The sequence below is a fragment of the Leptonychotes weddellii genome, chromosome 12 (assembly GCF_054177405.1).
Source record: "Leptonychotes weddellii isolate Sample4059 chromosome 12, ASM5417740v2, whole genome shotgun sequence".
NCBI classification, from domain to species: domain Eukaryota; kingdom Metazoa; phylum Chordata; class Mammalia; order Carnivora; family Phocidae; genus Leptonychotes; species Leptonychotes weddellii.
The window spans coordinates 61,572,669-61,598,306 of NC_138380.1; the positions used below are offsets into that span (position 1 = coordinate 61,572,669).

At 40.2% G+C, this 25,638-nt stretch overlaps 1 protein-coding gene and 1 non-coding gene across 2 annotated transcripts in view; one reads left to right on the top strand and one right to left on the bottom strand.

The window, feature by feature from the left end:
* The window catches only part of SLC25A13 (solute carrier family 25 member 13), a 175,854-nt gene that overhangs the window by 71,692 nt on the left and 78,524 nt on the right, over positions 1–25,638 (top strand). The window contains 1 exon segment of the mRNA XM_081799691.1: positions 18,066–18,205. Coding sequence (XP_081655817.1) covers positions 18,066–18,205 — 140 coding nt within the window.
* LOC115941942 (U6 spliceosomal RNA) lies at positions 3,400–3,505 on the bottom strand. The gene has a single exon (XR_004076599.2). It is a non-coding gene; the product is annotated as a U6 spliceosomal RNA (small nuclear RNA).

Genomic DNA, 25,638 nt, shown 5'->3' on the forward strand with positions numbered 1-25,638 from the left:
TCGCTATACTCTCTTTAATTACTACAACTTTATAATAAGTCTTGATTTCAGATGAATTCTCCAACTTTATTTTATTTTTTATTTTTTAAAGATTTTATTTATTTGACAGAGAGAGATACAGCGAGAGGGGGAACACAAGCAGGGGGAGTGGGAGAGGGAGAAGCAGGCTTCCCGCTGAGCAGGAGCCCGATGCGGGGCTCGATCTCAGGACCCCAGGATCATGACCTGAGCCGAAGGTGGATGCTTAACGACTGAGCCACCCAGGTGCCCCCCAACTTTATTTTTAAGATTATTTTGGAAATATTGTCTTTACAATAATCCTGCTGAGAGTTTGAATGCTATAGCCCTGAATATTTTTAGTGTGTTTACGTATATCTATATGTGTATAAATTTTTGACTGCCTTAAGGCTTTTTTGAAGTATTTAAAAGCTTATTTATTTATTTATTTTTAAAAAGATTTTATTTCTTTTCAGGGGGGAGAGCATGAACAGGGAGGGGCAGAGGGAGAGGGACAAGCAGACTCCCCTCTGAGCGGGGAACCTGATGTGGAACTTGATCCCAGGACCCTGAAATCATGACCTGAGCTGAAGTCAGATGCTTAATCAACTGAGCCACCCAGGCACCCCTAAATAAAAGCTTACTTAGTAATAAATGTTACTCTGCCTGTCCAACACTATTTGGAAAATGTAAGTTGGTGGAGACTACAAATTTTGAAAGAGAGAAGATACATGTCTATGTGATTATCATCTAAAGATGTTAGTGTATGTCTGCCATTTTGTAGATAGGTCTGTTGCCAATAGGAATCAGTGCTAAACCTCTCAGAAGGAAGACAGCAGGAACATGAGCTGTATTTTACATCTGAGCTGAAGAGTAGTGTAAATTTTAAAAATATTCATGAATCTTTTAATAGATTTATATTATGTTAATACATTGAATATAATAAATGGAAAGAAACTTTGGAATTCTGTGAACTTGATATTATGAAATTTTGATTAACATAGTAGGAGAGAAGGACATATAAAAGAGGGTAAATCATGGTGGAAAGCAAGCAGGAAAGGATTAGGAAAGGGGAAATGATATTTGCTGATGGTCTAGTCATTTAACCAAAGGAAAGAAATAATAAAGTTACATTGTATTAATTATAAATCTCTACACCTTTATGTGAGGAGATAATTTATAAAAATTTCAGTTTATAATATTTAAGGCTTTATCTCTTTAAAATGTACATTTTTTGAGTATCAACATGATTTTCTTTTTTTTTTTTTTTTAAAGCATTACTTTTATGCTTGATCAGGGGCGGCAAACTTTTTCTGTAAAGGACCAGATAGTAAATATTTTGAGCTTCATGGGCCTTAGGGTCTCTGACAACTAGTCAACTCTCCCGTTCCCAGAGACAGTATGTAAACAAATGGGTATGGCTGTCTTCCAATAAAAGTTTACTTACAAAAACAGTTGGTGGTTCAGTGGAACATAGTTTTCCAACCTGTCCACCAGAGTATTAACAGGAACATATACGATTTGATGATGTTAATACTAGGGATTAAGACACTTAATAGAATGGGTATGTTCTGGTGATATTTGGGTGATTACAGTGAGCTGTGAAACAAAGAAGGTAATCCTCTTTGCACAATATGGTTTGGTTGGCTTTATTGAGAAAGTGCCTTTTGAGCACAAATTTGAAAGAGGTAGGGGAATTGATCATATAGAGAGATGGAAGAAGGAGAGAGACTGTTCTAGGCAAAAGGAATGGCTGTTGGCTTGGTTCAAAGGCCGGAGTGTACTTGGCACACTTGAGGACTACAAGGAGAACCTTTGTGAACTGAGTGAGTCAGGGAGAGCCTAGTAGGAAAGAAGCTCAGAGAAGTAACAGATCTGATGAAGTAAGACCCTTTAGATCAAGGTTAGATCTTGGACTTTGATGATAAGTGAATTGGGAAACCATTACAGGATTTTTTTTTTTTTTTAAGCAGAGTGACATGATCTGGTTTATGTTTTAACAGGACCACTCTGGCTGCTGTGTTGAGAATAGACGATAGAAAGAACAGAGTAGAAATAGAGGGACCAGTTAAAAGCTGTTGAAGTAATCCAAGTGAATGATCATGGTGGCTTGGATCTGAGTGAAGTTAGGGTTATTTTGAAGAGAAACAAGGTTCTCTGATGGATTGGATGTGGACTGTGAAAGAGGGAGAGGAGGCAAGAATGATTTCAAAGACTTTGGCCAACTGGAAGGTGGAGTTATCAACCAAGATGGGAAGGGCTACAGGTTTGGGGTGGGAGGAAAACAGGAGCTCACTTTTGGATGTGTTAGTTTGATGCCTATTGAATATGTAAATGAGGTTGTCAAAGAGGCACTTGGATATATGAGTGTGGAATTTGGGAGATAGAAATTTGGTAGTTACCGGCAAATAGTGCTAGAAGTCATTTAATTGGTAGGGGCAAAAGAATTAGTAAAGATAGGGATAGCTCTTGGATCTGACTATGTTGTAAGACTAGAGATCCAGCAATGAAGATTATAAAATCTTCAGGGGGCTTACATTTTAGGGAGAAAGTAAACAAACAAAAATTATATGATGTCAGGATAGACTGTAATGTAAGTTAAGTGGGTAGGAGGGATAGAGGCTATTTGAGCAGCCCTAGAGGAGTGTCTGCAAACACCCAGTTGATATATGGGCTGTGAATGGCAGGAACTTGGAGCTATGGGGGTCTGGAGGTGGTCATTTGGGAGGTGCTGTAACAGGCTAATGGAGGCCTGGGTTGGACTTGTATCTCTGGACCCACCAGAGAATGAATCATATATGACTTGACTGTGGGGTAAAAGGGGGTCAAAGGAAAGGAAGAAGGACCAGATAGTAGCTACTGAGCTTGTTCTGCTCCAAAGACCTATGGTTTTACATAATCTCTTGAGAGAAGGCAAGTACCTGTCATTTTTTTTTTTTTTGACATTTCAACCAATATTTTTTTATTTTTTTAAAAATTTTATTATGTTTACATTACATCATTAGTTTTTGATGTAGTGTTCCATGATTCATTGTTTGCATGTAACACCCAGTGCTCCATTCAGTACGTGCCCTCTTTAATACCCATCACCAGGCTAACCCATCCCCCCACCCCTCTCCCCTCTAGAACCCTCAGTTTGTTTCTCAGAGTCCCTAGTCTCTCATGGTTTGTCTCCCTCTCTGATTCCCCCCCTTCATTTTTCCCTTCCTACGATCTTCTTTTTTTTTTTCTTAACATATAATGTATTATTTGTTTCGGAGGTGTAGGTCTGTGATTCGTCAGTCTTACACAATTCACGGCGCTCGCCATAGCACATACCCTCCCCAATGTCTATCACCCAGCCACCCCATCCCTCCCACCCCCCACCACTCCAGCAACCCTCAGTTTGTTTCCTGAGATTAAAAAAATATGGAACGCTTCATGAATTTGCATGTCATCCTTGCACGGGGCCATGCTAATCTTCTCTGTATTGTTCCAATTTTAGTATATGTGCTGCCGAGGGGAGCATGAGTACCTGTCATTTTTATCTTTAAGTTTATTGATCACTTATTACATACTTGCCTCTGGACTAAGTGCTTTCTATGTAATTTATTATTGAATCCTCACAACCTGGGAGGTCTTTCCTATAGATTAATTCCCATTTTTCTGATGAGGAAATGGCCTTGGGGAGGTTAAGGAACTTACCCACAGTCACGGTTGCTGTGGTACAGACTGGGCAGCAGCCTGATGACAGCCAAGTGTTTGCTGTTTACCATGTCCGCCTGCCTCCCCCTGGGGGTGGTCATGCTCTGTGGGGCGGGCCGTTCCTTCCTAATGAAGATAGGGGCCAACTAATCTGGAGTGGTTTCAGTCTTCATCAGACTTGAGGGGGATTTAATCATTTTTCGTGAAGAAGTGAAGAACAATAAACAAATGCATTAGTTAGGAGATTATATGGCTGTAGCGGAAAGTTGTTACAAGGAAGAACATAGCTGGGTTTAGAGTTCTCAGTAGACACAGAAAGTTGCCTCGGCGGCACAGTTGTCCAGGTAGTTTGTTGAAATGCGTTTGACATGGTCTCACCAAGGAAGCTTTATCTTTTGACGTGAGCAGAATTCTAGGGAGAGGGGGTAGTCATGGAGTGGTAGGGGGTGGGGAAGTGGTCTTTGTATAGGTTGAGTGTGTTAAAGGAAACCCTTGATTGAAATGTGCAACTTGAGAGCTGTGGGCACCATGCGATGGAGGAGACTCCTGAGCTGGAGTTTTTAGTTAATAGGAGAGGCAATTGGGAGTCCCATGGGCTCTTCAGAGGACAGGGACCGGATCCAAATGATGCTTGGAAAAGGTGGATTTTCTTGCATTAATTGGAGTGGGGCACAGCCAGAGGCAGACATGCCTGGGATCATTGTGTGGGCTTTCCGGTACCTCTGTGAAGCAGGCAGATGACCACTTTCGTTCACTCAGTGAAGGTGTGGTTAGACACACTGTGAAGGGTGGTTTCCCAAACACTTTGATTTTCCCACGTTTCTTATTTGAAGATGCTGGGAAAGCAAAGCATTTTCCTTATGAATTTTAAGAAAGAGTGTGTTTTGGGAGGGGTAGTAATGAAACTATTAATCTTATATATTTAATGCACCCACCAGTGATCGGTCTCTTAATGATGCTAATTTAACATGAACTATTCCTACCCTCTGCTAGTTCTTCGGTTGTTGTATCTGCAGTAGGCGACAGGAGCGGCCTAGCTCAATAGTAGTGGACGACCTGAATCTTAATTTTGTCTAATGAACGTCACAGTTGGACCCCCTGAAAACTCAAAGTGTATTCTATAGCATAGCACTTCCTTAGGATGAGATTTAAAATTTTTACTTGCATAATGCTATTACATGTTTTTCTCTTCCTTTAACTTTTTCATTACAGTGAACAAAACTTCATGAACTGTTCTATAATGCAGTTTTAAAGTTATCATTCTTAGTATGTGAACATAAGCCCCCAGTTTCATTGCCTGAGTGGTAGTGATGTGCTTGGGGGTCTGCAGTTTTTAATTGAACTTCAAAGACAGGAATTCTCGAAAGACAGGACTTCTTGACTCTGGGGTTCTGGGTGAGTGTCAGGGAGTCCATGAATGGCCACAGTTGTCAATAGTGTTTTGTCTAAATGAGCATTTGCTCTTAGCAGATCTCAAAGAGGTCACTGATCTACCAAAAGATAAGAACTGCTTTTTGTAGAGGGACAGCTGAACGAGTAGACATACATCTTATTTAAGACTTCCCTAGCTGGTAAAAACTTCAGTTGTGAAATAGTGTACACCCTGTGCAACGCTTGGGAAGCTTTGGCTGGATTGCTGCTTCAGCTCTGTCAGTTGACCTGGAGTCCAAAAAAAAACCTAGTCCAGTCTTGCTCTTTTATTGGAAACTGCAGTGGCCTGCGTCCTTTAATCTTTGCTATTGAACGATATTGTGAGTTTTGGGTACCTTCGAGTAGTGGTGTTTCCTGTTTCTGTTAGTAAGTGTTGTGTGAAAAAAGGATTTTCCTACTAGACAGTCATAAAGCCTAAAATTTTTAGTTTATTAAAGCTCTGAGAAGTCCTGCAGAAAAAGAAATCTAACTTTGTCAAACTTACTTGAACAGGACCTTTCTTTTGTGTGTGAGACCTAAACACAATCTACAGAACTAATGAAGCGATCTCTAATGCCCTTCTCTAGTTAATTCCCTGACATGGATGGTGGTGTTTGGAGGGGCCCTTTCTGGGTTCACGGTTAGATTTTGTCCAGGAACACCTGCTGTGATGAAAGTGGAGTTGGCACGCTCTGGGAAACAGGCAGGATAGATGACATGACAAAATATGTGGAAACAGTCTGCTTCAGTCATTTTGACTTGGGTTGCAGAAAGTGATGAGAGTTAAAGTTACGGAAATAAGTTTTGAAGGTATGCACCCAAATTTAATAATACATATAAAAAGCTAGAGGAATGTATGTAGTAGATTAGGAGAGGATGGAACTTTAGCCGTAATTTTTTAAACTCGCTGGGAAGATCATTTATTGTTATCTTTGTAAGGACACTTGGAAAATGAAATATTCAGAAGATAAGCGAGGGGAAAAATTGGTTAAGAGTTGGAAAGAGCATTATTTGGGGGAGGTTCTGATTTTGGTGTTTCACAAAAATAATGTGTTATTTTGGTGACAGAAACTTACTGCCCTACAGTAGATTTAGTTTATATTACTTTGGGACTCAAGTCCATTTTCTTACACACATTCCAGTAGAGAATGAGAATATTGAATAAGAACAGTGTGTGTCTTGAAAGTAAATAACCTCCACATTGATAAGAATTGTGGCATGCCTGGGTACTGAGGGTCTTGCCTGCGATCCTAGAGACTGTTCAGAAGCTGTTCCAGTTCATTGGGTCAAAAATCCACTATTTACGAAAAGCTAAATGCGGATTTGTACGATTGACCATAATGGCTTCAATTTTGAAAGATAGTGGTATCAGGGAGCACTTCCAGTCGGTGGGATTATTTGAGAATCGTCCATGCTCAGATGGCTAAAATATTGTACTTTTTGCTACTTCATCACTCTATTTTAAAAATGGGGGTGGGGGGGAGAGGATAAAGGCCTGTTGAGAAGGTGGAAGAATGTCGATTGGAGAGTAAATCACAGTAACCCTGTGAAGCCACTCCTTAGTTAACAACTGCCTGAAGGTTAACCGTCCTTTAGAAGCCTGTCCGTTTGGAGAGGCTGACTGGGGGCTTCTGCCCCTGTTGTTGTGGATGTGTGTGCATGCACGGGTGGGTCAGGTGAAGGGAAAAGAGGACTTGTGAATAGGGTAGAAGGTGTGGAGAACAGAAAGCTAACAGTAAATCCTAAAACTTGGAGCACTGGGAAAATTTGACTATTTTAAACTGTACTGCTCACTTAAAAATAGTAAAATTATACCATTATTCTTTCAGTATGAGGGAGAGATAAAAATACAGTTTTTCTAAATTGGAAAATTTGCTGTAATCTTGCTGCTAATGACTGATTTCTTCCAACAGTTGCAAGGCAGTTTTTGCTCTGATAGGTTGATAAAGGAAACAAAATCAAGAACATATTGGAAGTTCTCAGAGAAAATTACAGTTTAGGTATGTGCTGGGGGTGGATAGTTAGACATTTTAATTGAAATAAAACAGTTTTATACTAATATGGGATCACTGTGGGTGTACATTTGTAGTACATCTGCTCTTGAAACATTTCAGTAGGGTTAAATGTATGTTAACGCTTTTGCAAGAAAATTATTTTTGATCACATCCTTAGTCTAAGGAAACTAGCTTAGGAAATTGGTTTCCTAAACAATATAGATATTATACTTGCATTTAGAGAATGAATTAGGGATTCTGTGTACTGCCTTAAAAATTTCAAAGAGTTCAAATTTTTTGGTTGTGTTCCTCTCTAGTGGTGAGGAAAGTTAACAGTAATTAATACAACACATGATTAAAGCAAACTTAGGTACCTGGGGAGTGACCACAGTCTGCTCTATGCCTCCAAACATCGTTTTAAGGCACCTACTTTGCATATTATGAAAGGCTGCTAATGGTTTAGTCTGTCCAACTGAAAACAACTTCTTTAGCATGTAGATTGAAAATATCTCAGTTGACCTTTCCCTGTTGATTTAGATAATGCATATGATAGAAGATTAATATCGAGGGCTAGGTATCTGACAGGCTTTAGCCTTTTTTTATTTATTTTTATTTATTTTTATTTTTGTGAACCAACGTTTATACTGTGATGAGTTAAGCAGTGTAGTAATCTTGAGGATTTATAGATCCGTCAGATTTTAGAATAGGAAGGATTCTTACCAATAAGGCAGACCGTGGGTTTTCATTGTCATAGTATGGAGGTGCTCATTACCACTGTGGACTCCCTCGCTCCGTCTCAAGTCTGCTGAATTAAAATCTTAGGGTGTGGGGCTTGGGAATTTGTATTAAACAAGCTCTCCAGGGGAATGTCCTTTTCACTGCAGTTGAACAATGGCTGGTGTAGTTTATGGCTTTCTTTCATGGATGTGGAAAGAAGCCCAGGGAGGGGGGAAAGTGACTGGTTTTGCAGGAACCACAACTTTGTCTTCTGCACTATGAGAAGGACGATCTTTTTTTTTTTTTTTTAAAGATTTTATTTATTTATTTGAGAGAGAGAATGAGAGAGAGCACATGAGAGGGGGGAGGGTCAAAGGGAGAAGCAGACTCCCTGCTGAGCAGGGAGCCCGATGCGGGACTCGATCCAGGGACTCCAGGATTATGACCTGAGCCGAAGGCAGTCGCTTAACCAACTGAGCCACCCAGGCGCCCGGACGATCTTTTTCTAGGGTGCCCATGACCTCATCAGAGTAGTCCCATCCCTTTCTAAGTACAGAATTGGAAGAGGTCCAAATTACCTCTCATTTTTACCCAATGCCAACACCACACATATATGACTTCAGTCTCATATTCAGCCCAGCTTGTCTGCGCGTGTGTGCACCGAGTGCGTATATGCTTATTTTGTGAAAGATACTTATCACCACTATACCTACACGTTCCGAATAATAATAATAAAAAGTTTACGGGGGCTTACAGAGGACTCAATTTTAATGAGAAGGGCTGCATGTGTGAAGTACTTACTCTCTTTTAATGGCACCCATTTTCCCCCTAGAACTTTCTTGAGCGAGTGTGAATTGTAGCCAGAATACTTCTTTCCTCTTCAGACCCTTAACTGTGATTAATATAAAAAGGCACTTGTCAAAAGGGTTTGAAATGGCAGCCTTGATATTGGAGCATGTGGCTGAAGAGATAGGTCTCCATCCACTCACTCCATTATGTTATTTAACTTACCAATTCAACAATTTGTCTTCTGCTCCCTGCTTAAGAGACGATGGCCATATAAGCTGTTGTTAACCGGATCAGCGGGGTGGGATATTATTTCCCTTAGAGCGAAACCGCAACTTTCCTTGAGGATTTAGCACACGTTAGGAGAGCACCCCGGTGAAGCCGAAGCCATTCAGAGATGCAGTGCGGGTTGTTCGGCAACTCTCCGTCTCCGAGAGGGATTACTTTGGGGTTTAACGGAAACATCCTTTTCGTGTTTGTTGTATTAGTGAAACTTTTTAGGATCCATGAGAGAGAGATTATGGTTTAGTGTTTAAAATAATGTAGCTTGATGAACCTTTTTTATTTGAATGGGAAACTCGTTTCCGTTGATTTGCAGCTTCAAAAAGTGAATCTTTTGGAAATTAAAGTGCATTAATTTAGTTATTCTGTATGGAAACAAAAACATAGAAAGTTAAAATTTGCATAAGTGAAGACCTTGATGATTTCAGATTATAGTGTGGTGGAGGTTAAGGAATAAGAGCCCATAGAATCTGTAAAAACAAATTCAGTCTAACCACTTAATGGCATGTGCAAGTAATTTGCCAATTAAATAATTCTAGTATCTGAAAGATCTTCAAAGTAAAGAGTGGAGGTTCTTAATCTTTCTTAATTTCATACTTTCAGAAACATAATAGAAAATTACTAAATTTTTGATCACTTTTCATTCAAAATTTTAATATATGAGCTAAGAGAAGGATGGATTTTAAGTATTTGAGGAAAATTATTGCTTTTTGAGAAATGTGTAAACTATGATACTTCCAAATCACACTGTGCCTGATTTTTTTGGTATCATTTGTAAATATTTGATTCCCAGGTAACAGTTTTCATTATAATTAAGACTTCAGATTTTGGAGTTTTACCATTTTGATGGTCACCTACTATGTTTAGAACATTGTGCTAAGCATACTTAGCTCCAGAACAACGCTCTAAGGTAGATATTTTATTCCCATTTTACAGAGAGAATCGAGTCAGAGTTAGTAATTTGCTTAATGTCACTCATTAGTAGGAGGCAGATCTGACAGTCGCAGGTTTTTGAACAAAACAGGTTTATTGAGATAAAATTCACCCGCTTAAAGTGTATATAATTCAGTGGTTTTTAGTATATTCACATATTTGTGCAGCCATCGCCACAATTTTAGAACATTTTCATCACCCCAAGGACATGTTCATCATCCCATACCTTAGCAGTCCTCACTCCCCCTCCCGTTTTCCCCTTGTCCCTCCAGTCCTAGGCAACCAGTAATCTATTTTCTGTCTCTGTGTATTTGCTCATTCTGGGCATTTCACATAAATGGAATCATACAATATGTAGCCCTTACAGACAGGCTTCTTAGTATGTTCTCAGGGTTCATCCATGATCTAGCATTTAACAGTACTCTTTTCCTTTTTATTGATAAATAATATGTTGCTATGGACATACCACATTTTGTTTATCCATCCTTTAGTTAATGGATATTTGGACTTTTCCCCACTTTTTGGCTATTATGAATAATGCTACCATGAACATTTGTGTACAAATTTTTGTGTGAACATATGTTTTCATTTCTCTTGGGTATATACTTAGGGGTGGAATTGTTGGGGCATTTGGTAACTATGTTTAACTTCTTGAAGAACTGCCAAATGATTTTCCAAAGTGACTGCATGGTTTTACATCCCCACCAGCAGTGTATGAGGGTTTTGATTTATTAATATCCTCACCAATACTTGTTATTAGTGGTGATGAAGTGGTTATCTCCTTGTCGTTTTGGTTTGCATTTTCTTGATGGCTAATGATTTTGAGCACCTTGTATGTGTTTATTGGCCATTTATATGTCTTTTTTGGAGAAATATCTACTCAAATCCTTTTGCCATTTTTAAAATTGGGTAATTTGTCCTTTTATTATTGAGTTACAAGAGTTCTTTATATATTTCAGAGTTCTTTATCAGACACATGATTTGCAGAATTTTTCTACCATTTTGTAGTCTGTCTTTTCACTGTGTTGCTGGATAGTAACCTTTGGAGAACAAAAGTTTTAAATTTTGATGAAATCCAATTTATGTATTATTTTCATGTGTTCCATGTGTCATAATCTAAAAAATCATTCTTAATCTAGAGTCACAGAAATTTATGCCTGTGTTTTCCAGTAAGAACATCACAGTTTTAGCTCTTACACTTAGGTCTTTGCTCTATTTTGAGTGAGTTTTTGTATATGGTGTGAGGTAGGGTTCTAACGTCTTTTTTTTGCATGTTGCAGAACAATTTGTTGAAAAGACTAATTTTTCCATATTGAATTATCTTGTCATTCTTATTGAAAAGCAAGTGACCAAAAGTATGTTTATTTCTTGACTCTTAATTCTTTTCCATTTGCCTGTATGTCTGTCTTTATACTGGTATCACACAGTCTTGATTACTGTAGCTTTGTAGTAAATTTAAAATACAACTTTGGGGCGCCTGGGTGGCTCAGATGGTTGGGCGTCTGCCTTCGGCTCAGGTCATGATCCCAGGGTCCTGGGATCGAGTACCGCATCGGGCTCTCTGCTCCTTGGGAGCCTGCTTTTCCCTCTGCCTCTCTCTCTCTCTCTCTGTCTCTCATGAATAAATAAATAAAATCTTTAAAAAAAAAAAAAATACAACTTTGTTCTTTTTCAAGATTGTTTTGGCTATCCTAGGTCCCTTAAATTTCCATTTGAATTTTAGGGTCAACTTGTCTGTCTCTGCAAAGAAGCCAGCTAGACTTTTGATAGGGATCTACTGAATCTGTAGATCACTTTGGGGTAATATTGCCATCTTAACAATATTAAGTCTTCCAGTCTATGAACATGGAATATCTTTCCATTTAGTTGTTAATTTCTGTCAACAGTGTTTTGTAGTTTTTGGAGTATAGGTTTTGCATGTCTTTTGTTAAATTTACCCTTAAGTATTTTATTCTTTTTGAGACTATTGTAAATGGAGTTGTTTTTTTAATTTCATTTTTGGGTTGATTACTTTTGGTGTCTAGGAATGCAATTGATTTTTGTATATTGTTCTTGTATCCTTTAGCCTTGCTGGATTCATTTATTAGTTCTGATAGTTTTTTAGTGGATTCCCTAGGACTTTCTACAGACAACATCATGTTGTCTGTGACCCAGCTTTTAAAATTTACAACTTTTTCTGCTATAACCATACTCTGTAGCCTGGGAAATTTATTAACTTAGGAGAAATTACTTGACTTTTTGGGATTATGTTTAGGGAAGAAACAATTGCCACAAACAATTGCCAATAATTTTCTTTTTATAATCTTTTAAAAAGTACAGTAGATGTTAAGGCTGGAAACATTTATGGGGAAAGCAAAGTCCCACAGATAAACTCAAAGGATCCTTGAGCTTATTTGGTGAAGTCTTGCTTTAAATAATATCATCATTATTTGGTGATACTATGGGAACTGTAGGCCTTCCAAACATAGTTTGTTTGGCACAGACTGATATAACAATGATTATGCTTTAAGAGATAAGCGTTCTAATTTGTTTTTACTTTCAGGAGTAGTGGCTGAGCTAAGAAAAGTATGACTTTAAATACCCAAAACATATAATCAGGTGCGTCATTCCTGTTCCAGTGCTAATTCAGTTTTGCTTCTTTGCCTATCTGACCTCAACCTGGGGTTAAGATTTTAAGGCCTTGTGTTTTAGACTAGGAGAGACCTCCTTCTCATTCTTTTTAAGTTGGTGATAAACCTGGCATGTGATGCTTATTTGAAAGCTATCAGCTGGTGAGTTATGAATTATAGTTACATATATAGCTCACTGAATGAGTAACCAAAAAGCCTGGAACGTTTGGGGTTTCCTCTTTCCCACCCAGGAATACAAGTTAGGTTTCGAAAGGCCAGGGAATGGTAAAGGTTTAGTGATAGGATGGCCTTCAGGTTGACTACTGGAGTCTTTTATAGTAAAGCTCATGGAATTTCCCATGGGAGCCAGAGTACAGAGCAGAAATTGGAAATTGCTTTGGTTTTTAGTTTTTGATTTTCTAGCTATAAAATAGGAAGAGTACTCTTATCTTTCATTGCCTTACAAGGCAGTCAAATCTCAAAACAATCAAATGTTAAATGAGAAAGCTCTTTGTGCCTCCTAAAAGGAGAAAAGAATATTAACCTGAGGTGATGTTACATTGTCTTCCAAAGTGAAGGGGGGAAATTCCAGGAACCATTGTGACTCTTGGCTCATAGATGTTTCTGTTCATGAAGCAACAGGAAAGTGTAGAGACCAAGCATTTCAGAAAATAAATGCCCCAGAATGACGTACGGAGCAGGATGAAGTATTCATTGACTTGGGAACCTATACAGTACTTTTGGACAAAATGGGTGAGTTTTGCAGAGTGGCAAAATTTGATATTTTAATTCTTTAAAAGAGTTGATTAGTGATGAAAATGAGTAGAAATATTGGTAGTTTTCCTTTTTGGTAAGAATCCTGCTCCCCTCTGTCTCAGTCATTTGGTCTGTCCAGTTAGAGTGGCTTGGCAGTCTTACGATATTTGAGTACATAAACCTTTGTTAGGTAAATTAGGAGAGTATAAAATGAATTTTGTAGAAATTGTACCAAATGGTTTAAAAAAAAAAAAAAACGCCTCTGGGTCTCTTTCTCTGCAGTGTCCCATGAACAGGTCTTCTTCCACAGCAAGCTTTTCTTCACCATAAAGGTGGCATCAAGTCCTTGGGGTTTAAAAATAGTATTTGCTCGGGCAAGTGAGGCCAACGTCTATAACTGCCTGGAGCAGGATCTGTCATGTCTCAGTGACCCGGGGTGGCTTTGGTCCAAAGCACGGTGATTGGGCCCTTAATTCACTTCCGAGGAAATGAACCGTTCTTCATGCTGTTGCTCCCCACTGAAAAACTCCCTCACGGGTTTATCTGGATAAATCCTTGGCAGCCTTCAGCACCCAGATCATGTTTTGTCTTCTCCAAGGAGCCTTCTTCTCTTCTGTAAATGCCTCCCTCCTGAAGCTTCTGTTTCCTTGCCGTGAGGAACTCCTGCAGGTGAACACTTACTGTGGTACCCTGTCAGGATCTGCTGTGTAGTTGTTTCTTGTGGATTAGACTCCGATACAGCAGCATGCCTTCTACCACCATTCTGCGTCCCACTCGGCGAGTACGGTGCGCACAGGCTTTGCTACTTCCGAGTTGTTAGCTAGCTAGCTAAGCCCTGGCGTTCTTACCCTAGCCAGTTTGTCAGAGCCCCTGAGAACTAGTAACGGGACCACATTCTCAGGGTCACATCAGTGTAACCCGTCCAGCTCCAGGGAGCATCAGCCGCATGGGAAGTGAAGAGGAGGTCATCCACTTTTTTGCCCAATGTGGCGGCCTGTGTGTCCTCTTGTGTCTAGAAGTGGCCTGTGTTTACACATTATTGTGTTACATTCGCTGGACTGGAGACTCTTTCCTACCTCCATCCTGTTATATGTTTGTCTGTTTCAGTGGGAAGTTAAAAATTAGTAAGGAGTTGGGGCGCCTGGGTGGCGTCTGCCTTCGGCTCGGGTCATGATCCCAGGGTTCTGGGATCGAGCCCCACATCGGGCTCCCTGCTCAGCGGGAGGCCTGCTTCTCCTTCTCCCATTCCCCCTGCTTGTGTTCCCTCTCTCGCTGTCTCTCTCTGTCAAATAAATAAATAAAATCTTAAAAAAAAATTAGTAAGGAGTTAATCTAACTTTTCCATAACTTTTTGGGGCAGTGTTTTTAACAATGAGGTCCTAGACCCTTGTATCAGAAACACTAGCTATGCTGGTTAAAATGCAGATCCTCAACCCCCGATAGACAGTGAGTCAGTCCAGGAGTGGAACTGAAGGCTTTAATAAGCAAGACTGATGATTCTTAAGCACTTCCCTGAAATCTTAGGAAATGATTGTTGAAATAGCTTCTCAGTAAATGGAAACTGTAGTACCTCAGAGGGTTAATGCCACTGTCTTTTTTTTTTTTTTTTTTAAAGATTTTATTTATTTATTTGACAGAGAGAGAGAGAGCGAGAGCAGGAACACAAGCAGGGGGAGTGGGAGAGGGAGAAGCAGGCTCCCCGCTGAGCAGGGAGCCCGATGTGGGGCTCGATCCCAGAACCCTGGGATCATGACCTGAGCCGAAGGCAGACGCTTAACGACTGAGCCACCCAGGCGCCCAATGCCACTGTCTTTAACCTGTTGCTCTACTCTCACCCTTTCCTGACTCGTTTACATTCTGTTTAGTAGGTAGTTGCTCTAAGCCTACCGAACCAGCCACGGTGGGACAACCAGATGTGAAGAAAAGGGCCTTTTGCTCTCAAGGTGCTAGTCATCTATGTGGAAAGAAAAGATATACAATAAATATGTGCGCTCGCAGCACATACCTGCATATATATACATATTATATAAATAAATCTTGAAAGCTGATTATTACCAATAGTACAGGTCTATAGGATTGACAGTTTGTAGAGTTATGTCTTCGGGATCACATACAGCTCTACACTTTTTTTTTTTTAAGATTTTATTTATTTATTTGACAGAGAGAGACACAGTGAGAGAGGGGGACAAAAGCAGGGGCAGAGGGAGAGGGAGAACGGGACTCCCCGCTGAGCAAGGAGCCTGATGTGGGACTCGATCCCAGGACCCTGGGACCATGACCTGAGCCGAAGGCAGACGCTTAACGACTGAGCCACCCAGGCGCCCCGAGAGAGTGACTGGGTTTCAGTATTTCAAGCAGACTTCATAAGAGAGAAAAGATCTGTGGTATAGTTGCAGGCGGTGCTAGACTTTAGAGTTCAAAGTTCACAGTTTTGAATTCAAGTCAGAGCCTCTACTAGGCACTAAATGTTACTTTAATTATAGGAAAACTAATTAGGTTACAGTGAGGCACATTTTAAATTCATTTACTAATTCTTGAGTGACTTAAATTTATGTATGTGTATTTCCAGTCTTAGACCATATAAATATTAAAATGAATAATAAGTCTCATAGCTTTATATACCAGTATTTGGTTACTACCGTCTGTTACTTTGTATGGGACACTGAAGGAGGGAGAAGTCAGAAAAAGGAAGAATGTCATTTTTGAAAGCTATGCATGATTATTACGTAAAACTTTACTCCATCTGCATGCTTGGCAGAAAAATGACTAGGACACCATTTTTGTTTACATTTTATTATGGTATGAAATTTTCACAGTGTAAAAATTGTGTTTTTTCTTTTGGTCACATCTTTGTCATTTGAACATCATTTCCCACTAGATACTTTATTGGTCTAGATTAGAAGATTGTGGGAGCCTCCTCTGAACCTCTGTGGGGCCTGCTTCATGCAGAGGTATGGAAATTTAGAATGGAAAGAAGCTACGGATTTTCTAGGGCACTATCTGTTTTACCACTGAGGACTTACGCATAGAGCCATTAGAACAGTACTTGGCACATGGCTAATGCCTCAGAAAGGTTAGTCCGGATTAGTAGTAGCATTTGAAGCCAAGCCATTGGAATTTTGGTTCAGGAATTTCTTAGATGTGTTAGAGCTGTAAAGAGACTTGTTTTTCCTGCTTAATTTATTTCATCGAGGACAACCATCACCCTCACTCTCTGGGGATCTTTCCTTTTTTATTTTTTTCTTTTAAATCCCAATTCTTGTTTCACTTCCTTTTTCCTCTCTCTCTCTCTCTCTTCCTAAAAGACAGAATAAATTCAAGGAAATTGAGAGTTGTACTTTAAAACTTTTTTGTTATTGTCCTCTTCAGGGCCAGCCTGAGATTTTCTGCCACCTTTTATAAAATTTATGCCCAGCATAGTTCTGATTTTTACTGCCTTCTCTGCAGATAAACACCCATCCTTCTGCTGATCGCAGCACTGGCCTGTTTCTTCATGGCCAAACTTAAAAATTTTCTGGAAATGTTAAAAACATGTAATAAAAACTTGTGGATGAAATGGGGTAGAAGTAGGAAATTTGGGGGAAACAGTGGAAACCTGTGCCAAAGTTTTTGGCTCCTTTTGGAGAACTAAAGGACTAACTTCTTTTTTCTTTTTTAATGGGTGCAAGGGGAGGGGGAATCCCCAAGGTATCAGGCACAGTTTGCTCATAAAAATGAGCAGGTTTGGTAGATATATTTAAGGAAGTGAAGGCCAGGACAAAATTTCATTAATATAATAATTTGTGTCCCTCTGCCCTCCAAACACATTTTTGTTGGGAGGGGGGAGACTTGTAAATAGAAATGTGAAGCTTTAGAAAAGTCAGGTTTTTCCTATTGTTGTTTTCTTTGTCAGTTTTCTTACCGATATATTTGTGGTAGAGGCTCAAAAGAGGTGAAGGATCATTACTAGTACATTTGGTGCCCATCTAAAATGGGATTCTGTGGACGATGTGCTGTATCAAGTTGAAGAAATTGGGCTGTGGGCTCTACTTCCCCATCACCTTTGTCTTTAAACGCCTTTCTCTCAGGACTAGTGGAACTTTTTAAAGCTCAAATGGTCTTAGTGCTGTTGAGTATGTGCTTCAAGATATATCTGACTGATCTCTAAATCCTCAGTAACTTTTTTTAAAAATTGAAGTGTATTTAGCATACAGTGTAGTATTAGTTTCAGGAGTACAACATAATGATTTAACAATTCTATATATATATATATATACACACACACACACACACACACACACACACACACACACACAGTGCTCACCATGATAAAGTAGTCACCATCATTTGTTTCTTGAATTCCACATAGGAGTGAAGTCACATGGTATTTGTCTTTCTCTGCCTGACTTATGTCACTTGAAGATGACACAAACAAATGGAAAAATATTCCATGCACATGGATTGGGAGAACCAATATTATTAAAGAGTCGAGAACTTTTTAATAACTTGAAAAAGGACTATATTTAAGACTTGTATAGTGCTGTGTGTTTCTATATGTACATATGTCCCCTGTGTTTAGAAAATAATACTTGTTGAAACAAAACATGTGAGATGATGATATTAGATTTAGATGATTATTTTGGTTTGGTTTCCTACTGCCTTCTAGGTGTGCGTGCGTGCATGCGTGTATCTGTGTGTGACTTCTTGATTTTTTCTTCTCTTTATTGGTGGGACTATTAATTTTGGTTTCTTGACTGATTGCATGAAGATTCCAACTTTTATTTTTGCCATGGTTTTATAACCTGTGTGGTTTTAAAGTTGAATTATTTTTTATAAGGAGAAAGTAGCAATATCCTTTTAGTAACTTACTATATAAGGATAAATCTAATTTGTTTTTATCTTTCTTTTCTATTTTCAGAGGACGTTAAGCAAGTTTTTGGACAGACCACAATTCATCAACGTATTCCATTTAACTGGGATTCAGAATTTGTGCAACTACATTTTGGAAAAGAAAGAAAAAGACACCTGACATATGCAGAATTCACTCAGTTTTTACTGGTGGGTCCAGCTCTTAAAGAGTAAATAAGTAAAACTGGGATCCTGATTTACCTCAAAATTGCTAACCTAGACAAACCATCCTATTTGAAAGTATTTCTTCATTAGTATGTAAACAAGATATGATTAAATGGGTTCCTACAGACTGTAGAATCCCTTCCTGTGGAAAAGGAATATGCATTGAGGCCCCAGGAAATCAAGTGATTTGCTGAAAAGTCACATAAGTCGGGGAAGGGGCAGGATTGGAACTTGAATTCTTGGCTTATGACTAGTTCCACTACTATACACCAGTATTTTGTTTTTCTTTGAGAAATGGACAGACATGTCCTCATCAGCATCTAACTGTAGAATTATTTCACTGGAGGCCTTTTATAGACAAAGGCACTGGGTCTGCAACTTGACTGCAGATTGAAATCACTTGGGGAGCTTTAAAAACAACTGGTATTTGGGTCCCCCACCTCTAGAGATTAGATTTGACTGGGGAGGTGGGCAGCGAGAACCTGGGCATTGGGATAGTGAAAGCTTCCCAGGTGCTTATGATGTGCAGCCAAGTTTGAGAATCACTGTTCAGAGAGTATCTGCTGTCCATACCCAGGGTGAAACTCGGGGTTGTTTACATTTCTGGGGTGCACCTTCCTTGGCCTTGTCCCTCCTGCCTTTCTCTCATCACCACCCGCATCCCATTGTGGTCCCATCATTAGACCACTGATGATGCCAGTGGACAAGTAGTAACAAAACATGATTGCACTTTAGTTGTCCTCCTGAAGTGTAATTCTTAGAATGTTTTAATTCCAATATTAACATTTAGTCACTAAAGGTCAATATCTGTATGGTATGTAGGCTGTATGATTCTTTCTTTTGGACTTTGATGCATTTGTTTTGTTTCTCTAACATTTAATTTTATTTATATTTTATTAAATGTAATTTAAAAAGACTCATTGAAGGCCATTATTTTGCTGTGTTTAAATTCTGGGTCTTGAGGGAAAATTTGCCAGGGAAATGACCTTCTTTCCTTTGTCACTAGAAATGTCTTTGGGGGTATCCTGCTGCCCCTGTTTATTTCATGTGCCTAAGACTTTGCCAGAGCCTTCTGAGGTGTGGTGGCAAGGTGTAGTGTCAGGGTGGATGTTCAGGGCTCAAGAATGCATGCACGCAAACACACACACGCATGCACGCGAACACACACACGCACGCATGCGAGTAGGCTGTGTCATGTGCTCATTCAGTCAGCATTTTGTGGGATCCACTCTCAGGCACGAGCATATGTACTAGGTTGACTTTAATAGGTACTTCTGTTTTTGACTTTTAGTGGTTTTGTTATGATATATAAAATTTGTCATGCTATTTATTTAGTTTGCTATTATTTTCCCAGCCTTCGGAAACTTAAAGCAAGATGTTTTAAACATACCTTTGTATTTTTTTTAAATGTTAATGTCTATGAATCCCCTTTTTCCGTTCTATGTAAACACAAACCGACTTAAATAACTCAGGTGTAGAATGGAATGTGAGTTGTTGGATTTTTGCTGTTGTTTACACAAGACATTGGCGCGCAGTAGGAGGTGGTATTCATTTTGATGAGGAATAATTACAATAATGCTATTGAGACAAATGCCTCAAATTGACTTTATGGAACACGGCCTAATTAACTTTTAGCCTTAATGGGATGTTAGCAGTAGTAGGGATGATCACGTTTCCCTTTTAAGCAGGTATCAATTAGGCTGAATTGAGTCAGCTGTAAGCCACTCAGAGCGGCTTCTAGGCCTTCTTCAAGATATGGAGAAACCAGAGTCAAAGATTAAATGACTCAGGGATTACTGATTGTTTCCAGCTGCAACTTGTAGGGCAGTCGCTTACATTTGACTCCTTTTATAATGGTAAATGGAAAAACATCCCACAGTGTCCTGCATGGGATGATTTTGACTTTGTAGGCAGAATGCAAGTGCTGAATGTATACTAGATTAAAATGGTTATGGTGGATAATTATCTCGGGGAGGGCCTTGCTTTGTATTCCACTCCAGGTCCAGATTTAAAGGAATTAATGGATGTATCATGGTAGACTTTCTGTGAATGTCAGTGAAATGCCAGTTTTGATGTCTACCGTTGGATTACTTCCCCCACCCCCCATTCACATGTTTTGTTGGCTTCCTTTGAACTCTTTTCTGAATGCAGGTTTAGCTTCAGACCCCTACTCCGAATGCTTGGTTGGCTTCCTTTGGGCTCTTTTCTGTAGGCAGGAACTTCTTAAAGATAGAAGAAAGCTTAATCTCCTATATTTTGGGCTCTTGCTTTGTCGAGCACACACCCGCCTTTCTGCTCTAGGGCAGGGCTCAGAAGTAGGCAGCAGCTCCCCGGCTGGTGCCAAGGTTGTGAAAGCAGATGCTTGGCCGCTCGCGCCATGAAAGGCCTGTCCCCGGGCATGCTGCTACCTGGCACCTGACAAGGAAGAGGAGCGGCCATCGGGACAGCTGAGAAGTGTTTGTGTTTTCAGGGAGCCTTAGTGGTATGTAGAGAAAACACTGCTCTGTCCCACAGACGGTCCTAGAAGGGAGTTCGGGCTGCTTCCAGCCAACTGAAGTGTCCCATTTATGAGTTACCTATGCTGGTCTACGTACAGCTGCTTGTGACCGGTGAGCAGAGCCATTCTCTGGCAAGGTCAGATTTCTGTTTTCTTCCCATATGAGTGTTTTACTCTTATCTGAGCACGTGCGAGTTTGTTATAAGCCACCACGTGGCTGTGAGGACTTGACATGTTCCCTGTCTGGCCAAGCTGCCCACTCGCTGGGCTGGTGCCAGTCATGGGCGCTGCTTGAATGCTCTGCTGGTGTGTTGTTTTCTGTGCTTTGGTTTTAACTTCATAAAGTGGTCAATCAATTTGATATTCTTTGAGCTAAGCATGCCTGACTTACAATTTCCCTGTAAATGATAGTGTTGAAGCAAGAAGCAGGGATACAAAGCCTCCTTCCCAGAGTCTTGTTCCTAGTTGATAGAGAAGAATTTCAGAAGCAAGTGGGACTGCAGTCCTGTTACCCCATCAATGATACTGCTGAATTTACTGCTCCTGTGTTTTGTCTCCAGGTCTGTCGTCCTCTCTTAACTACATGAGGAGTGTGTATGTGTGAATGGGAGTAGTTTGATAGGAGGGTATGTAGGTGTATTTTAAAATATTGTGAATATTTCCACATACATCTATTCTTTTTTTTTTTTTTTTAAAGATTTTATTTATTTATTTGAGAGAGAGAATGAGATAGAGAGCATGAGAGGGGGGAGGGTCAGAGAGAGAGGCAGACTCCCTGCTGAGCAGGGAGCCCGACGTGGGACTCGATCCCGGGACTCCAGGATCATGACCTGAGCCGAAGGCAGTCGCTTAACCAACTGAGCCACCCAGGCACCCACATACATCTATTCTTGATTTCAATTTTATGGTTGCTAGTTGAAAATGGGTTTTAATATACTGAATTTTTTAGAAAACAATTTGGAGAAATACTCTTCTTCTATACCTGATGGAACTCCTGTTCATAAATGGCATCAACTTAAACTCTCTGCCCTGTGCAGAGTATTTCTTGTGCTGTGATTATGACTCGCTTGAGACAAACCACCCAGTTGAGCAAATGTTTGCAGAACATGCAGGGTTTGTCCAGAGGCCTTGTGCAAAGGGCCAAGAGGTACAGAGATAACAACTTTTTAGATCCTTACAATGCACAGGTCTAGGGGTTGTTGCTGTGTTTATCCATCCGATAGCTCAGAAGGAACAGCTGCAAGCAAGTGTGTACACCCCACAAGGCTGCTCTCTTGTAGCAAAAAACCTCAGGAGTTTGTAGCACAGATCCTTATGGCAGCTGTAAAGCTGAAACCAACATTCCAAGTGTGGTCAGGGCAGCCATCGAAAGGACAAACTTAAAGGACCAGATACCAGCATAAGTACATCTAGTTAACTACCCCATTTTACAGATGAGAAACTGAGGCCTTTCGCTTGAGGCCTCTTAGCAGTATCTCATTTGTGAGTTTGATTTGCATTTTCCGAATGTCTAATGATGCCAAGCATCTTTTCATGTGCTTAGTGGTCATTTGTATATCTTCTTTGGGAGATCATTTTTAGTTGGTTATTGGGTGGACATCATAGGCAAATGTGAGCACAGAGTGAGACCTCTTAAACTTTTCTGCTAAATTATTCTGTTGGTACTAAGATTCACTCTTGAAAATAGAAGTAATAATAGTAACAATCTTTATAATTTATGAAGTGCTTTTAAATATTCTGTTTCTGATAATAGCATCCCAATACTGTGAGAGGTAATTATCATTACCCCCTATTGTATGCAAAAGAATAAACGGACTCTAGGTAAAAGTTTGCATTTACCGGTAATTTTCTCGGGAAAATGCTCATGGCTTTCATTGGGTTCCCAAAGGAGTACCCCAAACGAGTACACAGAAACTATTAGAGCTTAGTAGCTTCTTCCATAAGATCACAGACTTGTGAGGGATTAAAAATATTATGCTGTTGCCATTTTATTACATTATCTCCAGGGCCAAGGCTATAAAAAACTAGTTTCTGTTCCTGGAAGGGGCTGTGCTTCTGAATGGTGTACAGTCATGCCTTGCTGGACATTGAGCATTCCTGACCCCCATCCATTAATTGCCAAATATAACAAAAGAGGCCCTTAGTAGGGGTATGTGTTTCTGTCATTTTCAGTTACCTTTTTTTTTTTTTAAGATTTATTTCTTTATTTTAGAGAGAGGGAGAGAGCGAGAGCACAAGTGGGAGGGACAGAGGGTGAGAGAGGGAATCTCCAGCAGACTCTGCACTGAGCGCAGAGCCCCACACAGGGCTCGATCCCATGACCCTGAGATCGTGACCTGAGCCAAAACCAAGAGTCCAGCGCTCAACCGACTGAGCCAGCCAGGCACCCCTGTCATTTTCAGGTAATGACATTTTCAGGTGTCATTTTGATGATCTTTTATAATCATAGGTATATATTTCACATATTATTAATAATTTAAAAATAATCTACACATAGATTCTAGTTGCTCCAGATTCAGAATAGAAAAGTCTAGGATGGCTACCAAATGCAATATATGTGTTAACTAGAAATCGGTTTTCAGTTAACTCTCACATAGCATTTTCCAGCTTAGAAAGTGCTTTTACTCGTATTTGTCCTTGTGATCATCTTAGATGTTAAGCATTTGCCATTGTTTCTGTATGAAAGATGAGCACACAGAGGCTTAGTTTTCTGGAGTTGTTCAAGGTGAGATTTTAATTTTCATAAGTCTCTAGCAATGTTTTTCAGATTTTGGGTAAAATTTTTCTGAAGTGATTATTTTAAAAGACAGAATCCTGGCCTCTCTGCCCCTCAAGGGTCTGTTTCAGTAGGTCTGGACAGGGCCTAAGAAACTTTCAAACAAGAATCCTGAATTGTGATATTCCAGATGGTCCAAGGGCCACACATTGAGAAACACTGGTCTAGACTACAAAACCCTGACTGTTTAAAAAGCACAGAATCGGGTTTTCAGGTTTTCATCCCAGTGTTGATGAGAAGCTTAGACAGGCAAACATGATCAGATTTGTGTTCCAGAAAGATTGTCCTGGCTGTTGTGTGGAAAATCCAATGGAGTGGGATCTAATTGAGGTCAGGGAAGACTGGTTGGTCACTTTCTAATTCCAGAGAGAAACAACAGTGGCCTTGGTTGGATGGTAATGGTGATGAGCCAAAGCAGGTGGATTCAAGAGAAGGTGAGGGATAGGCCTGATCAGGCTTAGTGATTTAATAGGATGGAGACAGTTAAGAATAAGGTAAAACTCCCAGTTCACACCTTTTTTTAGGTGAGTTTCAGGCTCGGGCAAGTGGAAGGGTGGTGATGGGTTACTGAAATGGGGTGCACAGAGGAGGCGGTTTTCCCGAGGGGCTGCAGAGCAGTGCTTTGCTTGTAATCGCTCTTCACTTGTGTGCTGCTGGGCTATTTCCACCTCTTCTCTTCAGTTCCTTGGAGGTCAGACGGTACTATAGGAGCCCCACTTATGGGCCCACAGACTTGGGCATTTCCAAGGAATTCTGTTCCTCATTTTACGGAGCCAGGAAATTTCTTCTGTTTCCAAGGGCCTTCCTCCTCTTGCTCGAAAAGAAATCATCAAGAAATGAGCAATGCTCTGAATTCATGAAGAGGCCAGAGTTTGAAGTTTGGGTTGCTTTAATTTCCCAAGAAATAGGATTGCTGACTTGGGAGGGAATGGGGCTAAAAATCCTCTCTAAATGTCTTCTCCTCAAATAGAATTTAAGAATGAAGTTACCTAACCCAACAGAGAGCCCTGAACCCAAAGGTGTGGGTGTTTTATTGTAACTTTATTCAGGTCCCCCTTTTGTCAGAAGAGGATGAGTCACTGTAGATAGAGTTGGGAGTAGCTCCTGGGAATCAGAGCTGTCTCGTGTCCTAGACTGGACACACACACTGGCAAGGATCTCGAGTTCCGAGACAGTCCTGTTGGATGCCAGAGCATATTCATGCTAATAACGGCAACCGAACAACTTGGGTTATTTTTGTGAAGTGAAATTGACCCATTTTGGCTTGTGGGTCAGCATGGTGTACAGATCCGGGCTAGTCTTTTCAGTGTAAAATGGACGTTTTGGTTATTTAGTTTCTGAGCCCTAGAGAGTAGAGCTCTGGAAGCTACTGTTTCCAGGCGCTGGTGGTTGTCGCCTGTCACTCTTCCGGCCAGAGATCGGCTGCTCCTGGCCAGCTGTGGTCGACCCTTTAGAGTCACCGCCACTTAACAGCGCTGTACTTGTCATGCCATCCTGGTAAAGGCAAAGCTTTCAACACAAAAAAGAAATTGTACCCCCCCCCACCACCACCAAACAGAAGGAAACGTAGCCTTCAGCCATGGCAACATCAAATTCTCAAGCTTTGGAATTGATAGAACACGTCAGGTGTGAACAAAAAAACAATCACTTGTCCTCGAACTCACTGAAGCCATAGTCGTTTAAACAGGTTAGTAGACAATAACAAGGTCCTTGTTTAGGATCGAATAACCCAAGCCATTTGTATCTCTCTTTTGTCCCTCACCTTGCCATCTGTATTAGTTAAAATACCTAGACCATGGATCTTTAGTAGCCAGAGACCATGATTATACTTCCATTTTTAACATGTGAGTGCTTTTTATGTTGATCTTTAAGTTGGACCAGATGGAGTCTGAGTACAGCTTCGGTAGTGTTTCATAAATACAGCCCCAACTTGATATTCCAAAATGAAATGAGGGAAAGTAGCTAATGTTGTTTGCCCTCAGCTCTTCTAGGAGATTAGATTGTATTTTGTGTTCAGCTGGAAGCCGTTGCTAGTTTGGTGGTGGGTGACTGCAGATGTGGTCCTGTCCCGGTCACTTGGAGAATTAGATGCAGGACGCATTGCGTTCACGTTGCACTTTCCACTCTCTGGGCAGAGGAAATGAG